The sequence below is a fragment of the Dendrobium catenatum genome, unplaced genomic scaffold (assembly GCF_001605985.2).
Source record: "Dendrobium catenatum unplaced genomic scaffold, ASM160598v2 fragScaff_scaffold_116, whole genome shotgun sequence".
NCBI classification, from domain to species: Eukaryota; Viridiplantae; Streptophyta; class Magnoliopsida; order Asparagales; family Orchidaceae; genus Dendrobium; species Dendrobium catenatum.
This window is the reverse complement of record NW_021318578.1, coordinates 199,037-226,703: the sequence shown is the minus strand read 5'-3', so window position 1 is coordinate 226,703 and position 27,667 is coordinate 199,037. Positions and strand designations below refer to the sequence as shown.

The window sequence follows — 27,667 nt, the reverse complement described above, 5'->3', positions numbered from 1 at the left end:
ACTAATGTTTTATAGACAAATCTTTTCTGGCATTTTCTCGAGATTAATATTTGACGTTTTAAACTCAATTTTGATATTTTTGAAGTTCAGCAGATCCTCTATTATCATTTTTGAGTAAATTTTACTTTGTGAAATAAAATTTAATATCTTAACTTTTAATGAAGATCGATCACGCGCACATAAATAAGAAATAAGTGCAAGAATTATAAGAGACGTCATAATTTTATGTGGAAAGCTCATGAAAGAAAAAAAAAAACTACAAAGTCCGGCTGCCGACTTCCGTCGTTCAACCACGGTCGTCACAAACTCTCGAGTACTCATAAAAAGTTTGATTGACTCCCCAAACTATTGTAATTTTACCATCCCTAAGGTGAAGGACTAGTCGATCTTTGTACTTACAAAAATATAATCAAATCTTTTTACCTAGGCCAAGCCTTGTGATTTTTCCACGTAAAAAGTTTCTGGTGTTCCCTTGCTTTAACAAGTATATGTTTATGTGTTGGATATCCGTGCATCATTGGGCCAAAAAATTCTCTCATTCTATCACCGTGAATATTTAAGCCCACAACAAAAATGATAGTGATAAAATATTTTAAATATGAACTAATATAAAGATCTTAAGAACTCTTAAGCTTTACTCGATGTTGGCTGACGATCACCACTAGTCAGCATATTATTTGACCATTATCACCTGACTATTATAAAGAAATGACCACAGCTTTATAGTTATAGCATATTCTCCATATTCAGATCAATGTCGTTTGACCACTGTCATCTAGCCATCATCATTCAACCATCAATGTTCGATCATCATCGTCTGTCTATTATTCTTCGACCGACATCATTCATCTGCTATCATTATCACTTTGCTACTTCTCTCATAATCTCTACTACAACTAAAAGAGATGAAGCAAGTGCTCCCAATTTTATAATCCCTTTTTCTCCAATTATAGATAAGAGCAAACCTATTAGATTATGTTAGCTAGGTTGCCCAATATTTTTTTTCTTTTCCTTTTCAAACTTCTTAGTATAAAATTTTTTATTTTTATACTAAAAAATTATTTTAAATAGTAAAAAACTGTCTGTAACGAAGCCTAAAATAACAAAGAAAAACCAATCATCATAAAAGCCAGTAGGCCAAAGCCATCAATAAAGTAGAAAATTGAAGCAAGGAGCTTGAAAATCTTATCCTGAATTCCAAAATCAACAATAACTTAGAAATCACCAATATTCTCTAGCAGGTAAAGATGCTGAAGGAATAGCAAGGTTTACATAAAAAAATCTCTGAGAGAATAAATAACTCAGCATGTGAGAATTTTCACAGCACAAAACAGAAAAAGGTCATCACAAACGAACTTGTGCCAGGTCAAAAAATGCCTTGAAGAATATAACACAGATCAGTGGTCACAGAATACCTACGAAACTAATACAAAATACAACCAGATTGTGGAGATTGTGGAGAATGTTTTTTATTTATCAGTAAAAACTGAAGAGAAATTTTGAATTTCAACGGTAACAGTTGATCAATCAAGGCTTGAGTGCCAGTGCAAGGCCAAACTTTGGAGTCCTATCCAAAGCCTTGGTTTCGAACTCACCGGAAATTGTCAGGATTGATTTGGGCTTCACCTCGTGTTGTAGAAGGGCTGCGAGCTTCCCGGAGTTGTTCAGTTTAGCCTTCACAGTTGTCTGGGGATCTACTGCATATGCTCCTCCAACAGTGAAGATGTTTTCATTGGTGGAAAACCTTCTATTGATCTCCCCAACAACGGAACTCTTCTGCTTCTCATCCAAGTGATAAACATATGATGCTCGCAGTGTGTCGCCCTTATCAGCTCTAGATCAACAAGACAGATCGTAATGTTAGAAGCAGATTTCTCGAGATGAATCTCTTTTTTCATGGACACAAGCAAAGATTTTTGCAGTTTAAAACAAAGAAGATAACTGAAATGAGAGGATCCAGAACTAGGGGTGTCAAAAATTGACGCGACCTGAAATCCGACCCAGAAAAATCCGGGTTTGGGTCAACTCATTTGTGAAATGGGTCGGGTCCGCGAGTCGCACCGGAGCAGCTGGTTGACCTCGACGACGGATTCGGATTTCGGATTGACGACGAAACTTGATCGGATTTGTGGGTCGGGTCCCGTAACCCATGCGGGTCGGGTCTGGGTTGAAAATCCATACCCATTTATAAAACCGGGTCGGGTTCAGGTCAACCCATTTACGCCCGGGTCAACTCGGGTTTGACCCGAACCGTTAACCCCGAATTGACACCCTATCCAGAACCCCCAAGAATACCAAAAAAGATAACTGAAAACACTTACAAAATCACAGAAACATCATGTTCGGGCTTTTTGAGGCCAACTCCAGCATTGTACTTGGTAAAATTTCCTGCAGAAGTATCAAAACCGGCTTCTGCACCAAAAACAATGCCGTGGGCACCAAAAGAAGCAGAAAGATCAACCACTGGAGTTTGCTTCAAAGCCACAACAGAAGACAAGGAAGCATGGTCATGAAAATATTGAACCTCCAGCTGCAAAAAGAGAGCAGTTAACAAATTTTCTATATGTTTATAATGTTAACAATGAAGGAAATCACTCATGACATGCATTACCTTTCCAGAGTTGTAGTCTGGTAGCTTCAATGTAGCAATAGTCTTCGTAAATGGCAGAACCTCCAAGACCGTAAATGTAGTTGTGATCTGGGGGATTATGTAAAATGCAGAATCAAAGCAAAGTAAAATGACAGCTGAGGCTCCTTAGATTAGATTTGTGAAGGAAAGTTAGATTGAACACAAAAGATAGGCATCACACTCACATTAGAATCAGTGTCAACTTTGACATCAACAAGGGTGTTCTTATAATTGTATTGGGTAGAAACGTCAAGTGCATACAGACCCCCCTTTTTAACAGCACCAGAAGTAAGAGCCTGAGAAAAAATAAGAACTTAAAAAACCAGTCCTCGTGGTATAATAAAGCTCTCTTCTGCCAAAGATGTCAACAGCAAAAATAATGAAAATAATGCAAGTTGATGTCACCACCCAAATACAGAAAAGGAATCAGAATTTTAGAAGGGGAGAATATTAACATCAATGAGTACTTTGTAAAATATATCGTTAGGAATGTCCAAAAATTACCTGGCAGCCATTCAATAGATGCACTAGATGCATAATTTGGCAGTCAAGAACCACAGTTGAGTATGTTGCGCAGCATAAAAAACTACCATCACCATCATGATGATTATCTCAACTATTTGATGTTAGCTTCATGAATCAATCCACTCATATAAAGTGTTGCATGAGTTTAATTTGTAAATATATTTTGCAGAATTTTTATCAATTCAAATTTTCTCTTCCTCTTAATTTTTAACATTAATTTCATTGAACCATCATATTAATTAATCTTCTAACTTTCATTGTTCGTATCCAAATCTCCTAAATCTATGTTTCACAACCTTTATATTCAAATATATGCTAATCCTACTATACCTCTAATGTAATAATTTCTCAAAACATTCATGCCTACATTTGCCACATAGCCATGTTAAAATCGTTATTTTTTAGTTACTAAACTTGGATATCAATTGAATTCAATACTTTCCAAGAGTCATATTAATAATATCCCTATAATACTCTAAGAGAAGATGATTATAAGCCATCAATTGACTCTGAGGAGGTTGCAACATACAAGTCATGGGACACTGCTTATGATGCCAAGAGGGCATTAAAGGATCTTCACTTGGTTGTTATCTACTTAGTTTTGTCCTCCACTCTAGTGAAGGTAAACTCAAAGCGCCAAAGCGCTCAGCCATAGTTAACATTTATTTTTAAGTATGAGGACAAATTTTGTATGCGCATCATTGATAGGAGCAAATACAAAACACTATCTCTGAGGTAACCTTGATCTTGTTGAATTTCATTGTTGAGGCTCATCCCCAACCATAAAAAAATTGCTTAGGTTGATAAGATTGCCATTCCAAACACTCAGTGTAGCTCTTTATTTTGTGTGATGTCCTCCTTATGAGTGTTTCCCTTTTGTTGCTTGGAAGACTATGGTTACATAATTGTGATATCTCCCACTTTGGCAGATTGAAAATCTCTCTCTTCAAGTTAAGGATAAGAAAGTTGCCTGAAACCTTGCAAAGCCCAAGGAGACTTTACTGACTAAAGTAAAAGAATCCTGCAAGCTATCTTAAAAGAGATACTCCTTCAACTTAACTCATCCTTCTTTGTTCCATGGAAGTTTAGAGGATTGTCACTAAAGCTATTGAGCCTTCATTTGAGCAATTGGCACGTCCCCCATAGGTTAAAGATTATGTGATATACCTTTTAGATTGTGAGTTTCCCAATCTATCATATCATAAAATGAACTCCATAAATCAGGATGAGCTGAAGAGGTAAGCATATAATACGCAATAATAGTGCTTCATCAGAAAAAACTTCTCTTCATGTGTTATTCTTGCACTTCTTACCCCTAAGAAGTATGGTAGCCAATGCATGAGTTGATGGTAAAACCATCAATAGGATTAACATCAAGTACAAGTTCCCCATTTTTAGACTTGATGACATATTAGATATGTAATACATCTTGGAAGTAAAAAATAACAAAAGAAATAAGTAGAAACTGCAAGAATATGAAGATAATGGCTGATTTTTTATTTTCTCTTAAATAAAAAATAAAGATACAAGTGATAGACTATTCGAGAGGTAGATCAGCTCTCCCACAAACCCTAAACGTTGCTAGAAATAACTCCTAAGAAAATTATAGCAAACAAAAATTACCTAATGAAAATAAAATAAACTAATTACCCTTAAATAAACCATCATATTTCCCTCCTAAATCTGAATCCAAATCAATCATCTTTCACTAAATAAAACCTTCCTAATTTTCTCCCAAATCTGAATTCAAATCAGCCATCTTTCCTTAAATAAATATTTCCTCATTTTCTCCCCAATCTAAATTCAAATCAGTCATCTTTCCCTAAATAAACTTTCATACTAATTTCTTCCCTGATTTAACATCCTTACATAGTGAATATTAACTCCCTTAGGCCGCACAAGCTGGGCCCCTCTAGTGTATCAGTACTTACCCCCACCCCCCCTACACACACATAAAAAAGTGCATTGTCCTCAAGATGGAAGGATGGAAACTATCTCCTGATCAGCTCGTAAGATTCTCATGTGGCTTCGTGCTCCAGCAAATCCTTCCACTTGACAAGTATCTTCTGAAAAATAAACCCAAGAAGCTAAGAATGGTAGATTTTTGTTAAGGGGAACAAAATGTATGATGCACTTATGCATAACAGACTCGGTTGGGACATCATCTCGATGGAAGCAGTAAAAGAGTTCTCTAGTATCTCTGGACTGCATAAAAGTCATGAATTGTCTAGGTAGTTCAGCAATTGTTTCGACTCCAAGATTTAGATGGCCACGTGGAATAATGCTCCCTTGGTATTTTATTTCAACAGAACTATGAAGGCCTTTCCTTGATATATAATCACACATTGTGGGTAACTTATGCCATAAGCAACATTTAATCCTTAATATAGTTGAGATCATCATTATTCCGCTTTGGAGCTCCTAAAATTGAAGATGAATATGATACGCCATACTTAGAACTGCCAAGAATGGGTAAAACATGTGGATCTACATCCATTCTTCCATCATACGAACTAAATTCTTGAGAATCGAAAGATATTCAGTTTGCTTCACATCAAGACCAGGATGAGTGACCCCAAGATTGTCACATTAGGATTGTCATCACCCCAATAGTTTCTTCCTCCTCTAGTGTAATGGTTGTCGTGATTCCTCCATATTCCTCCTATGTATTGAGGGTGGGAATCCCACTTTTCTTTCCTCCACGTCACATGACCTGATCCCCATGGTTTAGCCCACCCCCCTCCTCTTGTCGTCCACTCCCCTTGCCTAAAAGACCTCTCATATTGGTTGACCACCCCACCACCTTCACCACGAAACTCCCTTCCAGTTGTCTCACCATCCGAAAATCATGTTCCGCCCCTTATCAGAGCCATAGGAGATGAGTCTTAACGCCCTCCTTATTCGATGGCCCACTCCCCTTGCCCGAAATGCCTCCCACAATAATCGGCCACCCTACCACCTCTACCAAAAAATTCCCTCATTGGTGTCCCCTCATCTGAAAGCCCTATTATGCCCCTTATCGAAGCCCTAGAAGGTGGCCCTTGATGAAAGAAACTATAATCGTCGAACTTCTCCCGTCTGATCTACTTTCACTTCGATTCGGCCAAGGGAATCCTAGTCAAATCTTGATTAGGGTTAGCAATTGGAATTATCGGTGGAGTTTTGATTGCATCTCAATGAGCTTCCTCATCTTTTCCTCCAGCCCTCTCAATCATCTCTCCATGATTGTAATCCTTCCTTCCATTGTTGAAAACATTTCTTTGATGGTTGAGAAATTTTCCTCAATCCGATATTTGATTTGCTCCACTGTCTTTCAATGCATCCACCATCTTTGTTGTCATCTCTCAAGAACCTTGCTTTACTACCAATTTGATAAGTCTTGAAAGTAAAAACAACAAAAGAAACAAGTAGAAACTGCAGGAATACGAAGGTAGAGGCTGATTTTTTTATTATCTTTTCAATAAAAAAGAAAGATAAAAGGGATATACTATTTGAGAGGTAGATCAGCTCTCCCTCAAATCTTAAACGCCACTAGGAACAACTCATAAGAAAACTACAACAAACATAAATCACCTAATAAAAATAAAACAACTTAATTACCCTTAAATAAACAATCATATTTTCCTCTCAAATCTGAATTCATATCAGCTCTCTTTTCCTAAATAAAACATTCACAATTTCCTCCCAAATCTGAATTCAAATCAGTCCTCTTTCCTTAAATAAATATTTCTTAATTTCCTCCCCAATTTAAATTCAAATCAGCCATCTTTACACATAAACTTTTCTAATTATTTCTCTCATGATTTCTTCTTTACATAGTGAATATTAACTCCCCTAAGCCTCACAAGGTGAGCCCCCCTGGCATATCAATATGATGATTGGAGCACAAATCTTTTCTAAGATTGGCCTTCACAGGGGATATCATCATATGTGCATGCATAAAGGTAATGAATGGAAGATATGAAAATCTTTACGCGCGGATGGTTATGCCTTTGGCCTTTATAATACTTTGAGCACCTTTAAAATGGTAATAATAGGTGCTTCACACTTTGATTGGTGTTTTGCTATGATTTATTTTGGCAATATCCCCATATATAATGGATCCAATATGATCATTTGGCCTACATGCAACAGACTTCGAGGCCCTACAATATGAGAAGTAATATATCAACTTCAAGGAGTTTAAATTCATGAATTCTAAAGTTCTCAATTCTTAGATTTCAAATGTCTAAAGATAGATTATTTGTAAATCTCCAAAAAGTTAAAAGGTTATGATTGGTTCACCTTCAATTATTCATGAAATTCACTGTTTTCTGATAGGAAATACTTGAGTTTGGAAGCAACCCTAGCAAGAATTGATAAAAACAGCGGAAATAATGCGAAAATCTTGATGAAATCAATCCAAAACGATAGATTGTAATAGTGGAATCAAAGCAAAAGCAAACACTAAGCAAGATACAATTGATCCTTAATTCGAGAGGAGGATCGTTCTCTCCGAATCTCTAGACGATGAATCTAGAGTCCAAGACCCAAAGAAAACTCCAATAGAACAACTCAAAGCATGCATAACCATAACACTAATTCCCTCATCCTACTTAAAGCATACAATTAATTAATGAATAAAAAATACAATTAATTAATCAAGCCCAAATTACGATCATGCAACACCGAACTTATACTTTAAGAATAATAACACTTGATTATTTATAAAAGTGGAGTCATTGAATAAATCTCTTCTTTTTTAAAAGGTAAGAAAATATGCTTGCAAATATTATAAAAATATTGCAAGAGAAAATTTTGAACACACAACATAAGGTAGTAGGAATTTGGGTGAAAACTTGTTAAAATTTCAAGATAGGTTACTAAGAGAGGCAAATTAAAATGTCTTAGCAAAGACAAATCTATTGTCGGATAAGATGAATAGCTCTATTAAGAGAATTATTGTCAAAGTTTAGGAGAGTAAAAAATATATCACATACTGATTAAGAGATTTAGTGTTGGAGAGAGGAGATTTAAAGGATCATAAAGGAAAAGAAACGTGCTTTTAAAATATGACAAAATGTGAATACAATTGAAGATTATTAATAATTATAAGAAAGCTAGAAATCATGCAAAAAAGATAGTGAGTGAAGCAAAAGTTATAACTTTTGATGATTTATATAATAAGTTTGCCACCAAGAAAAGAGAAAAGGAGATATATAAAATAGTCAAGATAAGAGATAAGAGAGATAAGAATTTTGATCAAATTAAATGTATTAAAAATAAAGATAATACGATCTTACTTAAAGATGAAGGCATTAAGAATTAAAAGTATTACGTAGAGAAATTATTAAATGAGAGATTTAAAGAATAAATTGGTTTGAGAGAGCATAGCGAGAAACATAGTGATATAAATTATAGATTAATCAGAAAAATAAATTGGATTGGATCTAAAAAACAAATAAAGTTGAGCCTTTAGGCCCATATGAAATATCTAATGAAATTTGGAGAGTTATAGGGGATATTGCACTAATTTGTTTAACAAAATTTTTTAATAGAATTTTGAAAACTAAGATGATACCAAATGATTGGAGACAAACAAAAGGTAATATTCAAGATTGTGTTAACTATAGAGAAACAACTTATGCATCATACAATGAAACCTTGGGAGTAAGAAATTGAACATGGGCCTAAAATATTATGTCAACTTAGGAGAAAATTTTGGTTTCATTCTAAGAAGATCTATAATAAAAGTGTTTCTAGTGTTAAGAAAATTAATGAAAAGGTATAGGAAATAAAGAAACGAACTTCATATGATTTTTATTGAACTTGAAAAGACAAATAACTGATTACAGTGAGAACCGACTTTGTGTACTTTAAGGAAGCAATGCGTGTGTCAAAGATATGTTGACATTATCATAGATATGTATAATATAACACTGACTAATATTAAAAATAGTTATAGAGTGGCGAAAAAATGATCATAGGTTTACATCAAGGATTGACATTAATTTCATCAAGTATTTTTTCAATAACAATGGAGATGTTTATAAAGGATATTCCAATTGATATGCATTTGTATGCTTTTTGCATATGATATAATATGAATTGATGAGTCATCGGTTGAAATTAATAAAAAAATTAGATCATTGGAGGAAATTTTTTAAGATAGAGGCTTTAGAATAAGTTAAACAAAGGTAGAGTATATGATATGTAATTTTAATGGGTATAGTGTTAACAATTATCATTCAATATAATCAAAAGATAAAGTGATACTTGTAATAGGTTTAAGTATCTACGGTTTATTAAACAGAAGAATAGAAATATAAAAAAGGACATAAAATAAATTTTGAGATCGAATGGTTAAAACAGAGAAGCGTCTTGTAATTTTTGTGTGAGAAGAGGATATCATAGAAACTTAAAGTTAAATTATATAAAATTACAATTAGGTCCATGATTCCATATGAATCCAAAAGTTATTATGTAGACAAAATCATTGATATCAAAGTTTAGTGAGGCAAAAATGAGAATATTAATGTCAAAATTTTTAAAAAACCGAAGCAAAAATTAAGGAATGATTATGTTAGAGAAAAATTATGAGAGAAATATATTAAAGATAAGAAGACTGAAAAATACACTTAAACAATTTGGACATGTGCAACAAAAAGTAGAAAATGTAAAAGAGAATACCAAAGATTACTTGCTTTGAAGTTTTCAAAATGATTTATTGAGAATAGGTTTGATATCTCAGACATCACTTAATATATATGAATTTAAAATGATAATTCATAATGTTGACCCCAAATGATTTAGATAAAGCTAATGATAATCATCAACATCTTTCTTCTTTAGGAACTATTTATAGTGTATTAAGTTATTAATTATAATTACTTAGGGAGTATATTAGTTCTTATGCATTTTCATTATTTGCATCGTATCAAATTACATCTTTCATTAGGCAAAATGTATGAATGCATAAGACTATTCACAAAAACTCACTCTTAGTTATGAGTTATGACAATTATAAATCTATTATGTAAGAAGAAAGCATGTGAAATTCAAACCAGATGACAAGGGATCTAACTCCTGAAAGATTTCCTACAGGAGCCTCTAGAAAATAACAACTAGAAAGGTGGGATTATTAAAAAAATGCATGCTACACATTCGAACAAATGCCAGTGAAGTTAGAAATTCTGGAAAGTTCTAGTGTTAGTCTAGTATTAAATGTATCTGATTTGACTTAATTTTATGAAATAGCTGCTTATGCCTCGCATTCCACTTTGTATTCATATCTTCCCTAATAATTCACATTCAATACTTTACTATATAATTATACACGTCTTATTCCCAAAACAATATTAAATGACGAGATTCTATCAAATATCATGGAAATGTTAGCTACACAGTCTCACATCTAGACAATTATATGTACAACAGAACTAAAAATTATTATTAATAAATAAACCCCCTACTTAATATCCAATTAATCTTGTAGAACTAGTCCTGTTTAGATTTCTAAACCATATGCTGCATATCGCCATTATCCACTCCGCATTCACTCACTCTCTATAGTTTTTTTCTACCTATATTTTCGTCCACTTAAATCTCACTCACTTTGATTTTTTCTTTAATATTTCTTCTTCTCTCATTAAATTCTTCTTAAATATCATTTTTTCTCATATAAAAGTATGCTTAAATATCCCTCACAAATACAAATATCATAACTCAATATCTAAGTTTCTTCTCTTTTGTTGGCAATAGAACTAAAAATTTCTCACATTCTAAGATAATCAATTTTTTAATAAAGTTTCTTTAAAAAATGCAAACTTATGGCTTTTTATAAAGAAGTTTAAATCAACAACAAAATTAATATTTTGGTCATGTGAGAATATTGACGAAGAACCTTGGGGGAAGTATATCTCCTTTTCAGATATATGGATATGCCAATTCCTCCTTTATGTGTCTTGGAAAGTTATAGCGAAGACAACCAAAAATTCATTTATGATGATGTCAAAGAGATCAGATGTTGGAAATCAAAAAGTTGATCAAGCAATTGATTAATCGAATCCAAAATTTCCTAAGACGTGTTTCCTAACCCTAGGCCCCAAGCAACATTGGAAGAAGTCAATACCCTCATCTTCTATTTTCACCTAGGAGAGGAAGAGTCGAGGAGGACCATTCTAAACAACGGCCTCATCTTCTTTTTTATCCAAAAAGGGGTAAAACCAAGGACATTTTTGAACCCAGGTTACTTGGCAAAAGTATGGAGAGATTCCCCAGGTGTATGTCATTAGAAGTCTAATCATATTGACTAACAAACCTTCTTCCTAAGCACGTATTACCATTTCTAATTTGGTAGGTAATAAAACGATGAGGCCACCTAGTGATAAGGTCACTAGTTTATGCTTTGTTATTTTTCAGTCAAAATTTATTTGTTTTGAGGATTTATGCTCTTAGTTTATTCTTTCAGAGCTTCTACTTTGAGGGTTGTCTCATTCATCATATCTATTTTTTTATTGTTGTAGAATGTCTTAGTTAAAATGTCACTATAAAGATATTGTTTCAATACTCAAATGATACTTTTCTAGATCTAAAGATTGTTATTTATTCTGTCTACAACTACTGATAATTTATCTTCTAACAATCATTCAATTATATTTTAGTAATCTTAAGAATTAGTTTAATTTTACTCGCGAGTAGACAAATAACCCTCTTTCTTTCAATTTTGTCTAATAGAGCTGTACTTTTTGCTGACATAATTTTAGATTTTGGATTTTAGTGATCATTTCTACTTCTTTTAAGCCACCCCATAAGCTGTTTACAGTAGTGGTAAAAATTTGATTATTGAATACATTTCTCATCAACTTCATCACTTATTAATATTATTTTAAATTGCATAATGTGGAGAATTGTCAAATGTAACTACTTCTTCACAATCTCCACCTAGCAAGCCAATGTTATAGGAGACTTAAGCATTTCAAGTAGCAAATCACCACTTGCAAAGAAGAAAAGAAAAGCACTAACAACAAGATCTGAAGTATGGGATCATTTTGCTAAATGGGGGAAATGAGTAAATGTAATTATTGTAGAAACACATATCATAGTGATCTTGAAATTTATGGCATAACTAATTTGCAAACACATCTTTCTAGCTGTCAAAAGAATCCTCAAAATACTATATCAAAGCAAGCTTAATTGGTATTACAATCGGATGCTAAAGGACAACGATTGTGGTGGAAGATTTGACCAAAATAAAGTTAGAAAAGCTTTGGGTTATAGCAGATGAATTACCATTCAAACATGTTAAGGGTTGGAGGTTTAAGTACTTTATGTTGTTGTTGTGCGTGGAAGATATAAATCAACCACCCAACCCGATAATTCAATTATCTTGACTGTAGATTATAGGTTATTTGCAAATTGTACAATCACAAAATTAATTCCAAAAGCACAAACAGTAAATACTTATTGTTTTCCTCACAACATATGAATAGAATAATTTAAATTAACAAATTTAAAAAAAAACAAAAAAAAAAAACAGAAACAAGAACACAACAAATTAATGTGGTTCAAGTTCTTGCAAACTCTACATCAACGGGGCAATCTCGATCATCTTCTTTTATTCAATACTTGAGAAAATTGGATACAAGAATTTTATAAAATTACTTCTCAATATATCCAAAATAGCCAACACTTGGCTAAATAGAGAAGTAATAACCTTACTAATAATATAAAAAATTGTTTCCCTTCAAAAATCTAAAACACATATATTAAAAGCAAAAAAAATATAGCAATTAATTTCTTATCACATAAAGCGAACTCTACCTCAAGATCTTTAACAAAATATAATAAATTAATTCTACAAGAATAATAGCAGAAATCGAGTAAATGCCAGAAAATCAAGAACATCCAAAACCGAAGGCAACAAAAAATGCACCTATCAAGATCTAAACAAGATCTCTAAAATAGGAGAAGCGGGGAACTAAAATAGAGAATAAAAATGCATGTAATTGGATGAACAGGAGAGTAATCCCAAACCGATAGCAGCACAACAGGTATCAAAATCAAACCTCCTAATGTACAAGGAAAAAATATACCTGTAATTCCAACTTACAACTTTAATGCAAAAGAACAAGATCTTATGGCACAATCAGCTTCTAATCGGCAATCACAACCAATTGCCTTTCACAAAGATAAAGAACAAGCTATAGGAGAACAAGAAGGGTTCACCTTCTTCCCACACAAAAATCTCAAGATTTCACCTCCCCAACGACTTCTCTCTTCCACAAGAAGCCCAAAAATAACCGTTAACAAAGGCCTAGCCTTTTCTTGCTCTTACACCCAAACAAAGCATCAAAACCTCAATGCATTTTCAATCCCAAAACTCTTTCTCTCACACATCCAATGAAGAGCTTACGACACAAATCCGACAACCAAATGACAATCACTTATGATTATCTTTCTCGAAGAAGAAGAAAAAGATAGAAAAGATAAACAAGAAATATTTACCTTCTAAACAGAAATCCAACGACTTTAAGTTAATTAAATTAATCAACTTACTTTATTTAGCCTTATCATATTTCTTTATTACCTTGTGAAAGGGCTGTTTGGTCTTTTCCTATTTATTGGCTTGCTGGCATCGTGGGAAGTGTGGAAAAACAGAAGTAGAAATTGAATTATGGGTTTTCCTGTGTTTGGATTTTTTTGAGAGCATGAGCCATCCGAAGGGGAAGGTTTAGGGCTTGTGTCGTCTTGGCTTCTTGAATGAGAAGAGAGGAAGAGAGAGACGGGGAAGTCGTTCGATTTCTGTTTAGAAGGTAAATTTTTCTTACTTATCCTCTTTATCTTGTTCTTCTTCTTCTTCGAGAAAGACAATCGTAAGTGATTGTTATTTGGTTGTCGGATTTGTGCCATAAGTTCTTCATTGGGTGTGTGAGCGAAAGAGTTTTAGGATTGGAAATGCATTGAAGTTTTTGTGCTTTATTCGGGTGTGAGAGTAAAAAAGGACTAGGACTTTGTTAACGGTTATTTTTTAACTTCTTGTGGAAGAGAGAAGTCATTGGGAAGGTGAAATTTTGAGATTTCTATGTGGGAAGAAGGTAAACCCTTCTTGTTCTCCTCTAGCTTGTTCTTCATCTCTGTGAAAGACAATTGATTGTGATTGACGGTTGGAAGCTGGTTGTGTCGTAAGATATTGTTCCTTTGCATTAAAGTTATGCGTTGGAATTGCAGGTATATTTCCTCCTTGTACATTAGGAGGTTTGGATTTAATACATATTGTGCTGCTCTCAATTTGGGGTTATGTCTCATGTTCACCCGATTACATGCATTTTTATTCTCTGTTTTAGTTCCCCACTTCTCCTATTTTAGATATCTGGTTTAGATCTTAATAGGTGCATTGTTTGTTGTATTTGATTTTGGATGTTCTCGATTCTCTGGCATTTATCTGATTTCTACTATTATTCTTGTAGAATTAATTTCTTATATTTTGCTAAAAATCTTGAGGTGGAGTTCGCTTTATATGATAAGAAATTAATTGCTATATTTTTTTGCTTCTTAAAATATATGTTTTAGATCTTTGAAGGGAAACAATTTTTTCCGTTATTAACAAGGTTATTACTTCTTTGTTTAGCCGAGTGTTGACTAGTATGGATATATTGAGAAGTAATTTTTTGTATATAAAAATCTTGCATCCAAGTTCAACAAGTATTGAATACAAGAAGATGATCGAGATTGCCCCGTGGATATAGAGTTCGCAGGAACTTGAACCACACTAATTTGTTGTGTTCTTGTTTCTTTTTTTTTTCCTGAAATTTGTTAATTGAAATTATTCTTTTCATAAGCTATGAGAAAAATAATAATTATTTACTGTTTGTGCTTTTGAAATTAATTTTGTAATAATATAATTTGCAAATAACACATAATCTACGATCAAGATAATTGAATTATCGGGTTGGGTGGTTGATTTATATCTTCCACGCATAACAATTTGGTATCAGAGCTATTTAATTAATAGATTATTTGCAAAATGTCCTCTACAAAGTTTGATATTAAAAAATTTGATGGAAATAATGATTTTAATTTGTGGAAAATGAAACTTGAAGCAATCTTAACTCAACAAGGGGATAAAAAGGCTTTGTTACATGAATCAAAATTGCCTATGATAATGTCTGATCAAGAAAAGGTTGATATACATAAAAAATCCTTTAGTTTTATCATCTTGTGTTTTTGGAAGAATTGTATAGACAGAAAACTCTTCCAAATAGAATTTATTTGAAAGAAAAGCTTTTTTGGTTGTAAAATTGATGAGGTAAAATCCATTGATGATAATTTAGATGAATTTAATAAGCTAGACCTAGATCTTGAAAACCTTGAGGTTAAGATAGAGGATGAAGATAAATCTATTATTCTTTTAAATTCTTTGTCAAAATCTTTAAAGAGTTTCAAAGAAATCTTGAAATATGGAAGAGAGACTATAAAAGTGGATGAAGTTCAGAGTGATCTTTCATCTAAGATTTTGGACATGAAAATTTCTAAAATGAATCATCAAGGGGAAGGATTACATGTTTGAGGAAGATCTTAGGAAAGAGGAAATAGTTTCAAGAATTGGAAGTCAAAGAGTAGAAGTAAGTCAACTTCTAAAAAAGATTATAGCAATGTTAAGTGTTGGCAATGCAATAAAACTGGCCACATAAGAAAATTTTGTTTTGAAAGGTTTTCAAAAGATGATTTTCAATCTCAAGGGGATGCAGCAATTATTGGAGAAAATTATGATAGTGTTGATGTTCTTTTTTGTTGGTAATCATAAGAATTCGATATAATGGATTCTTGATTTAGTTTGCACTTATCATGTGAGCCATATCAGAGAGTGGTTCTCTAATTATCAAAGTCTGAATGGGAGAAGGTCTTACTTGGAAACAACAGAGTTTGTGATGTTGTTGGTATAGGATTTATTGCTATTAAGTTGCATGATGGTCAGTTGAGAATTCTCAAGGATATAAGGCATGTTCCTGATTTAAAGAGAATTTTGATTTCTCTTGGGACTTTGGATGACTCTGATTATGTTTTTAGATCTGAGAAAGGTTTGCTGAGAATTTAAAAAGGTGCTCTTGTAATTATTGAAGGCTTTAAACAAGATGGGCTTTATGTATTACAAGGTGCTATTGTGGTGGGTGAAACACCAAGATCTGAAGTATGGGATCATTTTGCTAAATGGGGGAAATGAGTAAATGTTATTATTGTGGAAACACATATCATAGTGATCTTGAAGTTTATAGCATTACTAATTTGCAAACATATCTTTCTAGATGTCAAAAGAATCCTCAAAATACTATATCAAAGCAAGCTTAATTGGTATTACAATCCGATGCTAAAGGACAACAACTGTTGTGGAAGATTTAACCAAAAGAAAGTTAGAAAAGCTTTGGGTTATAGCAGATGAATTACCATTCAAACATGTTAAGGGTTGGAGGTTTAAGTACTTTATGTTGTTCTTATGCCTGGAAGATATAAATCAACCACCCAACCTGATAATTCAATTATCTTGATTATAGATTATAGGTTATTTGCAAATTGTACTCTCACAAAATTAATTCCAAAAGCACAAACAATAAATAATTATTGTTTTCCTCACAACATATGAAAAGAATAATTTAAATTAACAAATTTCAAGAAAAAAAACAAAAACAAGAACACAACAAATTAACGTGGTTCAAGTTCTTGCAAACTCCACATCCACGGGGCAACCTCGATCATCTTCTTTTATTCAATACTTGAGGAAATTGGATACCAGAATTTTATATACAGAAAATTACTTTTCAATATATTCAAACTAGCCAACACTTGGCTAAACAGAGAAGTAATAACCTTACTAATAATATAAAAAATTGCTTACCTTCAAAGATCTAAAACACATATATTAATTAAGAAGCAAAAAAAATATGACAATTAATTTCTTATCACATAAAGCGAACTCCACCTCAAGATCTTTAACAAAATATAAGAAATTAATTCTACAAGAATAACAACAGAAATCGGGATTGAGCAATAAGACAAAATATGAAAGAATATATTGCAGCGACAAATGATATGAAAGAATCAATCTGGTTACAGGATTTGCTAAGTGAGCTTGATGCAATAAAGCTTACTAAAATCTCAACAGATGACAATCTTGCAGATATGACTGCAAAGGTAGTTCTTCTTAGCAAATTTAGACATGGTCTAAGTTTGCTAAACTTGTGTAAGTAATGGTTTTAGCTTGGGCAATCTCATTATGTTTTTATTCTTTTATTTTCATTTTAAATAAAGGTGAAAAATTAATATAAGTATTTTAAAATAAAATAAGTTGATTAATTTAATTAACTGATGTGATAATTTGCAGGAACAAAATAACCTAAAACTAAATCAACTCATAACAGTTGCAACGTTTCCCAATGTTTCACATTCCTTTTCAATACTCTTTTTCATGATTGTTTTGAATTCTACATGGACGAAATGGCCATCTTGAAATAACTTTTCAAGGATTCTTGCAGAAGGTTTGTTTAACCACCAATAAATGGACATCCATTCAAATAATTAACTATATGTACCTCGCTATGCATTATAATGATCAAGGTTGAAAATTTAATAAAAGAGATAATTTTTTTTTCAATATATAGTCATATAGGAGAGTAAATTGGATGACAAGTAGAAAAATGTTTGGTTGACTAGGATATTGATATAGTCTTAACAGTCATAGTTGATAAAGCAAGTTTTAATAATAGTATTATTACTCGTCTTAAAGGAAAAAATGCTAAAAGAGAAAAGAGTGTTCTTGATGGTTAGTTCTTGAATATGAGATGTGTTGTGTATATCATAAACTTGATTGTACAAGATAAGATCAAAGAGGTTGGGTATTTTGTCCCTTGTGTCATAGAAGTTGTGAGATACACAAGGCAATCACTAGTTAAACTTCAAAAAATTAAAGAATGCATCAAAGTTGAAAAAAAAATTTAAAGCAAGAGCATATAGTGCTTGGATGCACCAACAATATAGAATTTTACATATTTAATGTTAAATACAGCACAAAAGTTTAAGAGGCATTTGAGTATTATGAAGATATTGACACCCAATTCAAAGCTGAGTCAATGAAGAAAGAGGAGGGGAGTCATGGTCCAAGTGGGGTTCCATTTGAAAGTGATAGGAAAAATCTGGGAAGATTAGTTTCTTTCTTAGGAAAGCTCAATGAGTTGACTTTATGGATTTATGCATCATTGTACGTCACTTCAAATATATTCTGCCATGAGATGCAAAGATCTTATGAATACTTTAAAGTTAGGAATTAGATAATGATCTTGATATCTGGAACATGGCCAAGAAGATAAAGCTGAATTTTAATAAATAATTGGGAAGTGTTGAAAAGATGAATTTAAATATTTATTTAGTAGTTGTGCTTTATCCTCAAATTAAATTGCGATGTATTGAGTTTGCAATTATGGATATTTATAAAGATTCTAATGGGATTGCTTTGGCACAATTGATAAGGTTGGCCTGTTACAATAAGTTCTACGATTATAAGATGAAGATACTTGGACAAGGAAAGATGAAAACATAAATTACATAAAGCAATGTTTGGCAGAAGGGCCTAGAATTTAAATGATGGTGGGAGAAGATATATAATGGTACAAAAGTTCAAAAGATAATTATGGAAGAGATAAATTCGATTGAAAACAGACTTGAAGAAATACTTAACTGAAGATTCTAAAGTCATGAAAGATGGTTTTGATATTTTGACATAGTGGAAGGTTAGTGCACCAAGATTTCTAATTCTATGTCAAATGGCATGAGATATCTTAGTGGTTTGAATTCCTATTGTTGCATTTGAGTCATTATTTAGTACAAGAGGTCATGTACTTAATGCCTTCAAAATTTTGCCTCCAAAGATTGGGCAAACTTTTATATGTGCTTAAGATTTGATGAGAGCAAAATGGACAACTAATTCTGTGAATATTGAGGAGGATATTCATGATGTGGATAAATTTGACGAAGGTAACAATAGCAATGTGCTAAAAATTATTATTATTAATTTATTTACTATATTCTCTTAGATTTATCAAATATTACAAACAAATTAACAACTGATAAAAAGTCCTTTCATTTTCGACAAGTGGAAGACCATGTAGATCAACTTTTTGTTAACTTGTTGAGTTTCTCAAATTTTAACTTATTGATTTGCATATTGAAATATTATGAAATTGTGAGGCTTGAAATGTAATAAAATAATACTTTTTGAGTATGAATGGGATGCTTGAATGTTAACTTCTTTTTTGTTACATGATCATTATTGTGCTTGGGCCATCTTTTTTCAGTTTGTTTTTAGAAATTCTAAATATAGGAATAGGATATTGTTGATCGCTGCACTTTAAATGTGATTGAGCAATAAGACTCATACACTAAAACAAAATCTGAAACTGATTCAACGAATAAATATGGTAGCAGTACAAAGGATTTATGCTAATCGGGCAAATAGAATCCATATTAAAGAAACTTGACAAAAAAAGATAATTACAGACTTGAAAAAACTAAAGAAATTGTAGAGCTATATATTAGGTTAGGCATCATTGGTTTATCCTACATAAATTATAGAATTTATTTCTTAGAAATAATTTCCAATTGCCTGAGAAGAAGGATGACATCTTGCACAAGCCTATTATAGTCCTCAATTTAAACTTCCCAATCTTGCAGTCTATGGCTATTCCCATCTGTATTAACATTAATTTATAATATTTTGAACTTTAAATTCAATAATAGTAAGCACAATAAGAATCATAACAAAACATTGAAATGATTATGCAATTTCATCTTAACCAAACCAAATTAAAGTCCGACTTTGTCAGAAGTTTGGTCAGTTCGGTTTATCAAATGGTGGATAAAAAACCAACTGGTTAAGTTTATCTATCAACTAAACCATCCAAACAAACTGATTATACACTGCTAGTTTTGGCCTTGATGAGGAATTTTTTTTTTAAAGAAAAACTTTTAATACATGCAACTACTAGATTTTCTATAGCATATTTGACTGTTAAAGCATACTTGTAGAAAGGAAACCTATGGAGGCTATGTTCACCTCCACATAGTGGTTAATTGGTGTTTGGGATAAAAAAACTTTAAGGTAAAGAAGTTAAGAAGATTACTTTGAGAGATAGATTTTGATTAAGTGTGACTTATACCATTACAATAACTAAGCCCTTCGTTTGTGCTTTAAGTTTGATTAATATGGAGAAAAGGCTTGATATGTGTTTCATTTTGTAATGCAAACTAGATAAATGGGTGCTAATACTCCAATTTTTAAAGAGACTTAAAATGTTTATGATCATATTTTGACAGAGTGATGCAGAATGAGCATCAAGAGCTAAAGCAATAAGGATTTGCACTAATGAAAAATAATAATAATAAGTGTAGGAAGAACCACTGCAATTTCTACAATAGTAAACCTTGATGAGAGGAAAAGCTAAAGAGATACAAATCCATGAAAAGAGGGCATAGATAATGATTAAGATGGAATAGCTAACAACAAAAATTATTCCATCCTTACGTAATGCAAAATGCAAATTTTAAATATACTTTTTTAAGCTATATATTTAATTAGATTTTTCAACTTGATATGTAACGTAAAAAAAAAAAAAATTGTTTCATCGAACATGATATAATGTATTGATTATAGTTTTATGATCTTCAAAAACACATAATTAGAAAGTTTATCAAGTGCCATGTTATTTCATTTTTAGTGTCTCACTTTGCATGGGCTAGCATCCATGGTGGCGCCAAACATCTTGTGCGTTATGTAACCATATTTCCTTGAGGGTGGCAATGCTTTTGATAACACTAGTTTAAAAACATTCATAAAAATGTATATATACAAAGATATTCATATTTTAGACAAGCACATGAAAATTTGACAATAATAATAAAAGTCTCATACAAGGCAAACAAAAGCTTAGTCATACCCCACAAAAAAAATCCCTGAGAGAAATGACCTACATACCACATTTGCCTAAATGTTAAATATATCACTACCATTTTCCATCCGTTAACATTGGAATATAGATCTACAGCATATATTAAAAGTATATATTTCACTTGATGCTTCAAAATTATAGACTATTTGGCAATTTCCTTAAAGTACCATGTAGTATATAAGCATTGGCAAGCATAAAATATACATTCAAAATCCATTTAGAATTATTTGATCTTCATTAAGATGCACTTCAAGGTTAAAGTGTGAAACTATTGAAAGAAAATCAATAGAAGGATCACAATGGAGATAACTTTAAAGACCAGAAATTTTACAATTTTAAAAAGGAAGGAAGAGCAACAGCTATGTCATTAGCATATCTGTAACCTTTCAGCAATCAAGCTATATACTTTGGCGAACCAAATCAAGATACTTGAATTTTCAATTCAATTCCTGGGATATCTTTCCCAGGGAAAAAAAAAAACAGCAGAAACTTAAAGATTTTAACCTCTAATTGTTAAAATAAAAGAGTTATCTCTAGGACACCACAGGAATTTTGAAAACAGATTGCACAGTTAACTCAAATAATTTTCAAGCAATCTAATCTGCAAATAAAAAGCATGCAACAAGTGAATAGGGTTCTACTATCCAAAATCACATTAAGTATCCTCAGTAGTCAATACTAGGAAACCGGCAGGGCCCTCATTGCTTCATCAGATCAAACAGCTATGCCCTAAACTGAACATCGCACGTTTTATCAAGCGTATCAAAATTCTCCCAATCCTTACAAACGAGAGCACGCAGTAAGAAACAGAATAAATTTTGAACATTTGCATCCAATGGGTTCATAAAACAGAAAAAAAAAACTATAGAAAAACAAGAAGGAGATCGGGCAAGTACCACTCCGGTGGCGCTCCGGGTTGAAATTGTTAATTTCTGGTCGTAACTATAATCCTTCGTAAGCAGATCTGGGTCATAAGCAAACGTTTGGAATATTAAATTTTCAGGAAATACAAAACGCAGCACAATCAGCATCTGTGGAAAGGATCTGGCGAGGCACGGAAGACTCACCCTTCGCCTTCTTCCCGATGTCAGAGAACAAACCCGGACCCTTCATGATTGCAGAAGCGGAAGAGATGGAGAGAGAGAGAGCGGGGGTCGGGAAACAGATGCAACGAAAATGGAGAGCAGATATAGGGGGATGGATGGTTGGGGCACGCGACAAAATTTGTTTATTTTCCTGATTTTTCGGTCTTCTCCGATAAAAAATTCTATTGTTTTTTATTACTAAAATTTGCATTCTTGACACAAATTTTTTAAGGCTTCATTTTGAACAATAAACAAAAATAGTCTTATTTTTAGGAACGTTATGGGTATTATATTTTGTAAGAAAATTTAAATAATAATTCTCTTATTATAATAATATTTAATTGAGTCGGCCCCAATCGCCACATTTTGATCACCTCACAATCATCCTTATAAGATCAGTATCATTCAGCTACCACCATCAAATGATCTCCTAGCAATCATTATTGAACTATCATTGCTCGAATACAATCTTCTGACAATTATCATTCGGCTAAGCCCTTCGACCCTGATCACCTAACAATAGTCTTTCTAACTCTGATCACCTGACAAATAATCCTCCAATTATGATATTTTAACAACAATCATCGGACTATGATACTCCGACAACTGTTGTCTATTTACGAATCTCCGACCACTATCATATGATTATTATCCTCTAACTACATCAACACTTACTGACTTATTTATCTCAATGACATTGATGAGCAAGATTTAGACTAATTATGGCCTTCAATGTGAAAACTAAGATTCTTATTAAAATTTATGGTCTCTACTAAATAAATGACAAATAATTTTTTGAGGATAGCTCTCATGACAGATCATTATTCCAACTTTTAATAAAGAATTTATAATTTATTCTGCACATTTTATATATGTTGCGTCCATGAGTATTCGCGGCGGTAGAGAAATATAAAGTTTAACATCTTAGCGTTATTTTTGACCTCGTTTTTGTCCTAATTTGTCCTCGAATGTGTTTGAGCGTGTTGATCGAGCCTCATAGAGCTTGATTCAATTCAAATTGGCATTGATTTGAGTTTGTTTTCATATTATATTCTATTTTATTGATTTAATGTGGTTTAGTCGAGGCGAGCCCGAGTTAGCTCGAATTAGATTTGATTTGAATCTGATTTTAGCTCAACTAGTTTAATTTAATTTCAATTAAAGTCTAAGTTATTTTCTCACGGTTTGAATCTTGTCCCTAAAAAAAAGAGAAATAGCTTTGACGGTCCTGATTTGGTCAAAACACGAGACCTGTTGTGATCAGCTTTTTAGTCACGTGAACCCTCAAACGGGAGGGGGAATCACAAGACAGGGGGGCGGGATCCCCTTTTCAGCTCTCGTCCCTGGTGCCCGAGGAAGCCCTAGCCGCAAACGACCCCGCTCTCCTCTCTTCCTCATCCCGTTCCCTCTCGGTTCCAAGACCGAACTCCCTACTCCCTTTCTCTCGGGATTTCTCCTGTACGCAGAAGTCCCGACGCCTGGCTCTCTCCATCTCCCGCTAGTTCACAGGAGCCTAGAGGTCGAAGCCCCTCCTTCGGTCTGTCTCCTCCTTGTTCGCAGAGCTCGGCTCCGGCTCCTTCCCTCTCTCGTGTGGCTGACCCGAGCGGAGCCCCTCTAACCCGACCCTCTGCTCCGACTCTCTAGCCGAACCCGATGCCGCCTTAGCCGACATCGTTGCTGGACTTGTTCGCCTCTACTGCACCAACCGCAGTTTCTCCTCATCCTTCCAGTTCGACGACCGCAGCTGGACTTCAGCCAAACCGTTGCCCACCGACGGACTTCCGCCAGTCTGTCTACCGACGCCGGACTTCCACCAATTCACCAACCACTGACGGACTTCTGCCAGTCAGTCGACCGCCGCCAGACTTCCACCAGTTCGCCGATTGCCGCCGGACTTCCACCCATCCTTCAACCGCCGTCGGACTTCTACCAGTTCATCGACTGCCGTCGGACATCCGCTTGCTCGCCGACCATCGTCAGACTTTCATAGTTTGCCGTCTGCCATCGGAATTCCACCAGTCTGTCGAACACTGCAAGACTTCCGCTAGTCTGCCAACTACAGTCCTCCCAACCACTGTCATCCAACTACGATCCTCCCGACCTCCGTCGTAATACAACGGTCCTTCTGACCTATGTCGCTCACACACTACGATCCTTCCGACCTCCGTCACCTGCCGAATATGGTTCTTGCGATCTACATCGCTCGTCGACTATGGTTTTGCCACCCCAAACAAACATATCAACATTGATTCTTCCAACTTCCACCACGCAATGCATTTTATATGATGTATTTTTGTTACTTCGAGCCAAGGCCTTCCTCCTAAGGATGGGCCTCATTTGTAATCAATTGCAAGCATCAGTGGATTCATTCAAACTGGGCAAGGCCCCGTGGTTTTCCCCCCTTTTTAGGGGTTTCCACGTAAAAACTCTGGTGTCTCTTATGAACGCTACACCCTCATCTCTTTCATTTGCTTGTGTTCTGGATCTTCGTACAAAGCTAAGGCATTAATCTTTATATTTCTCTACCGCCGCGAATTTTCCAGGACGCAACAAGTATGTATACAAATATGGCTTGATTGAATTCTAGGAAATAGCTTCTTGTCTGAAATTATGATTCATTTCTTTTACAGAAAAGGTATTTGTAATATTTGCAATAACTATTTCAAGGGAGCATTAGTATCTTTTCTTCTCTCCAATAACTCTTGATTATGAAAGAATCTCAGTCCTATATTTATAAAGTGCATCGTTGATAGGTTGGCATGGGATTCACAAGTTTATTGTTTTCTTTTAGAGAAATATTTGAGGGTATTGTGTTTATTCATACATCTTTTATATTAAGTTATGAGTATTCTTGAGTTTAGCATAATGTGATATGGGGACGTCGAAAAGGAAATAGATGACAATTTCTTGACTTGTTAAAGGTTGTTTTATAATTAAAAAAATTTCATGAATCCTCATATCGGTGAAGGTTTTTGCGAAAAGTTTTACAAGTTATTTTGTGTTGTGAAATTTTATGAGATGTTTTATGAAAAAAAAAGCATTTATGAGTTGTATTTATTGGAAAGACTTTGTGGATTATTTTGTCTTGAGAAGTTTTATTATGTGCTTTATGGATGTTTTATGATAGAGAGCCTCATGAAGCCTTCTTATTAGAAGGTTTTCATGAACATATCCCACTCCAAATAAAAGAGAAGAGCACTTGAATTATTTTGTTTTATGTTGGGAAGGTTTTAGTAGGTCGTTCATGTAGGACCTTATGTGTAGTCTTATTGGAAAAGTTTTATAAGTCTTTTGGGGATCCATGGTCTTGCGATTGGCTTTGGGTTGAAAGATTCTGTTGTGTCTTTGTTTGTTTGAAGTAAATGATTTTGTTTATGTGGGCAGTTGTCTTTCTTCTTGCTTGCACTTATTTTCTAGATGGTTTTAGATTAGTGGGTAGTAAGAGCATGTTGTTTTGGGTTTTAAGTGAGAGGTCTATGTTGGGGATTTGTTTCTTTTTGTCGATTGGAGCTTTATTTAAAGGGTAGTTAAGTTTGTTTGAGTTGAGTCATATATCAAGTGCTTTACTTGGATCGTGGGGACAGTAGAATGGCATCAGAATGCCCTCCCTCCTACTCATATCACATCGAATAGGGGTGAGGGGAATTTTAGAGACATGTTTGGCTTCAAAGAAGCATGTCCATTAGCAAAATGCCTACATCCCTTTATTGTTTTGTTTTCTCTCCCCTCCCGTTCTTTTTGATATTTTTGTAGTTCTCATTTTTTTTTTCTTGCATCTCCACTACTTTTATACTTGTTATCTTATTTCATTCATAGATTCCTAAACTTGCTAGTTTATGTACGAAGTCCTAATGGTTAGAAAACATTTGCTTTAGTCTCATAACACTAGTGACATCTAAGGATAAAAATTAAGGATCGGTCTTAGATAACATAGACTTAGGATGCATGCTCCTTATATGATAGAGACATCTAAACTTAAATTTAGTTACACATTTTCCTAGATCTAGTATTCCTTAACTCACTAATAATCAACCAATGAAAGTTAACCTTAATTCAATGTTTAACAAATACACTAACACACTTAATTTGTACTCGAACCATAATTAATATTTCATAATCTCTAAAATACAAAACTTAAATTAGATCCAACAAATCTAATAATCCACTCATATAAAAAAAAACTTAAAATTTAAAAGATATAGATTGAGTTAGGAAAACAAACCTAAGCTAAAACTCATTAAACTAAAAATCTTCTAAAACCCGAATCTACTAACTTACCTAAGTATTAATCAAACCCTAAGCTAATCTTTTAAAACAAATCAACAAATCTTTTAATATAACTATATCAACTTGGTTTTTAGGATGGACTACTCCGGGCTGCGGGGCTAAGTGTCCTAAGGAGGCCTGGTTCCTCGAGCCTGGTGGCACAATGCCACGAACCAGTTGATAGCAAACTTAAATAATTTGATCCCTGAATCGAGAATAAATCATCTAATCCACCTTTTCTTTTAACTTACAACCAATTAAAATAAATCAACTAAATACTAAAATAAAATCTCTAAAATTAATCCTAAAATACTAATATTTAGACTTAAACCAAAATCCTCCTTCTGCCCTTCAACAAATCAAATGAAAGCAATTATAATTAAACTTCCATACATAAGACCCATCCAAAACTACACAACCTACACAAACTTAGATTGGTTTGCTAGGACACGACTACTAGCTTTAGATTAGGCCAATGTCTTTCTTTTGTTGTTCAGTGTTTACTATGTACACATGCTTTATAAATGCAATTATTCAATTTCCTGTTAGCTATATTCAATTTCCTGTTAGCTATACCTTTATTATTTATCTGCATTTCTTTTCTGAACGGCATCTACGCTCATATATATATTTTTCTGTTATCTTTTCTTGCGAGGTACATTGGAGCTTAATGATCGGGAACTAAACGAGGTTGTTGGTTTATAAGCTTTTAAGTGGCAGCGCCACATATAGTCAGGTATAATTTCTGCAGCTTGCAAAAATAAATCTTTAATTATATATCAGAACTGCTTCACATCACACACTGCTTGTTAATAGGTATTCTAGCATGTTTAGGTAGTCAGCCTTAGGTTAGTTCACTGACGGAGCTTTGACCCTATAGGTCAAACCTTGCCCCCCTTCTGTGAGCCCTAGAGACCATTAGGGTCATTTAGGCCTGTAGAGTAGGCCACCTACTTGTGCCATTGGACATCGTTGTTTTCTTCCACGAAGTGGGCATCGCTAGGATTTTGGCCTTTTCTAGTTTTGGGTATGATACCCCCCCACCCTTTTTTTTTTTTTTTTGAGCCTTAGAGACCATTAGGGTCATTTAGGCCTATAGAGTAGGCCACCTATTTGTGCCATTGGGCATCCTTGTTTTCCCACACGAAGTGGGTATCGCTAGGATTTTGGCCTTTTTCAGTTTTGGGTAT

The 27,667-nt window shown here is 33.6% G+C and overlaps 1 protein-coding gene across 1 annotated transcript; it reads right to left on the bottom strand.

Moving 5' to 3' along the window:
• Positions 1-1,191: 1,191 nt before the first annotated feature.
• On the bottom strand, positions 1,192-22,346 carry LOC110095729 (mitochondrial outer membrane protein porin 5). Its single transcript, XM_020821382.2, has 6 exons — positions 22,194-22,346; positions 22,023-22,090; positions 2,815-2,925; positions 2,612-2,698; positions 2,322-2,530; positions 1,192-1,834 (listed from the first exon to the last, which is right to left on the bottom strand). Exons 1-6 carry the CDS (start codon positions 22,237-22,239, stop codon positions 1,528-1,530), a joined length of 828 nt encoding a protein of 275 aa, XP_020677041.1. The 5' UTR covers positions 22,240-22,346; the 3' UTR covers positions 1,192-1,527.
• Between the last annotated feature and the right edge of the window lie 5,321 nt (positions 22,347-27,667).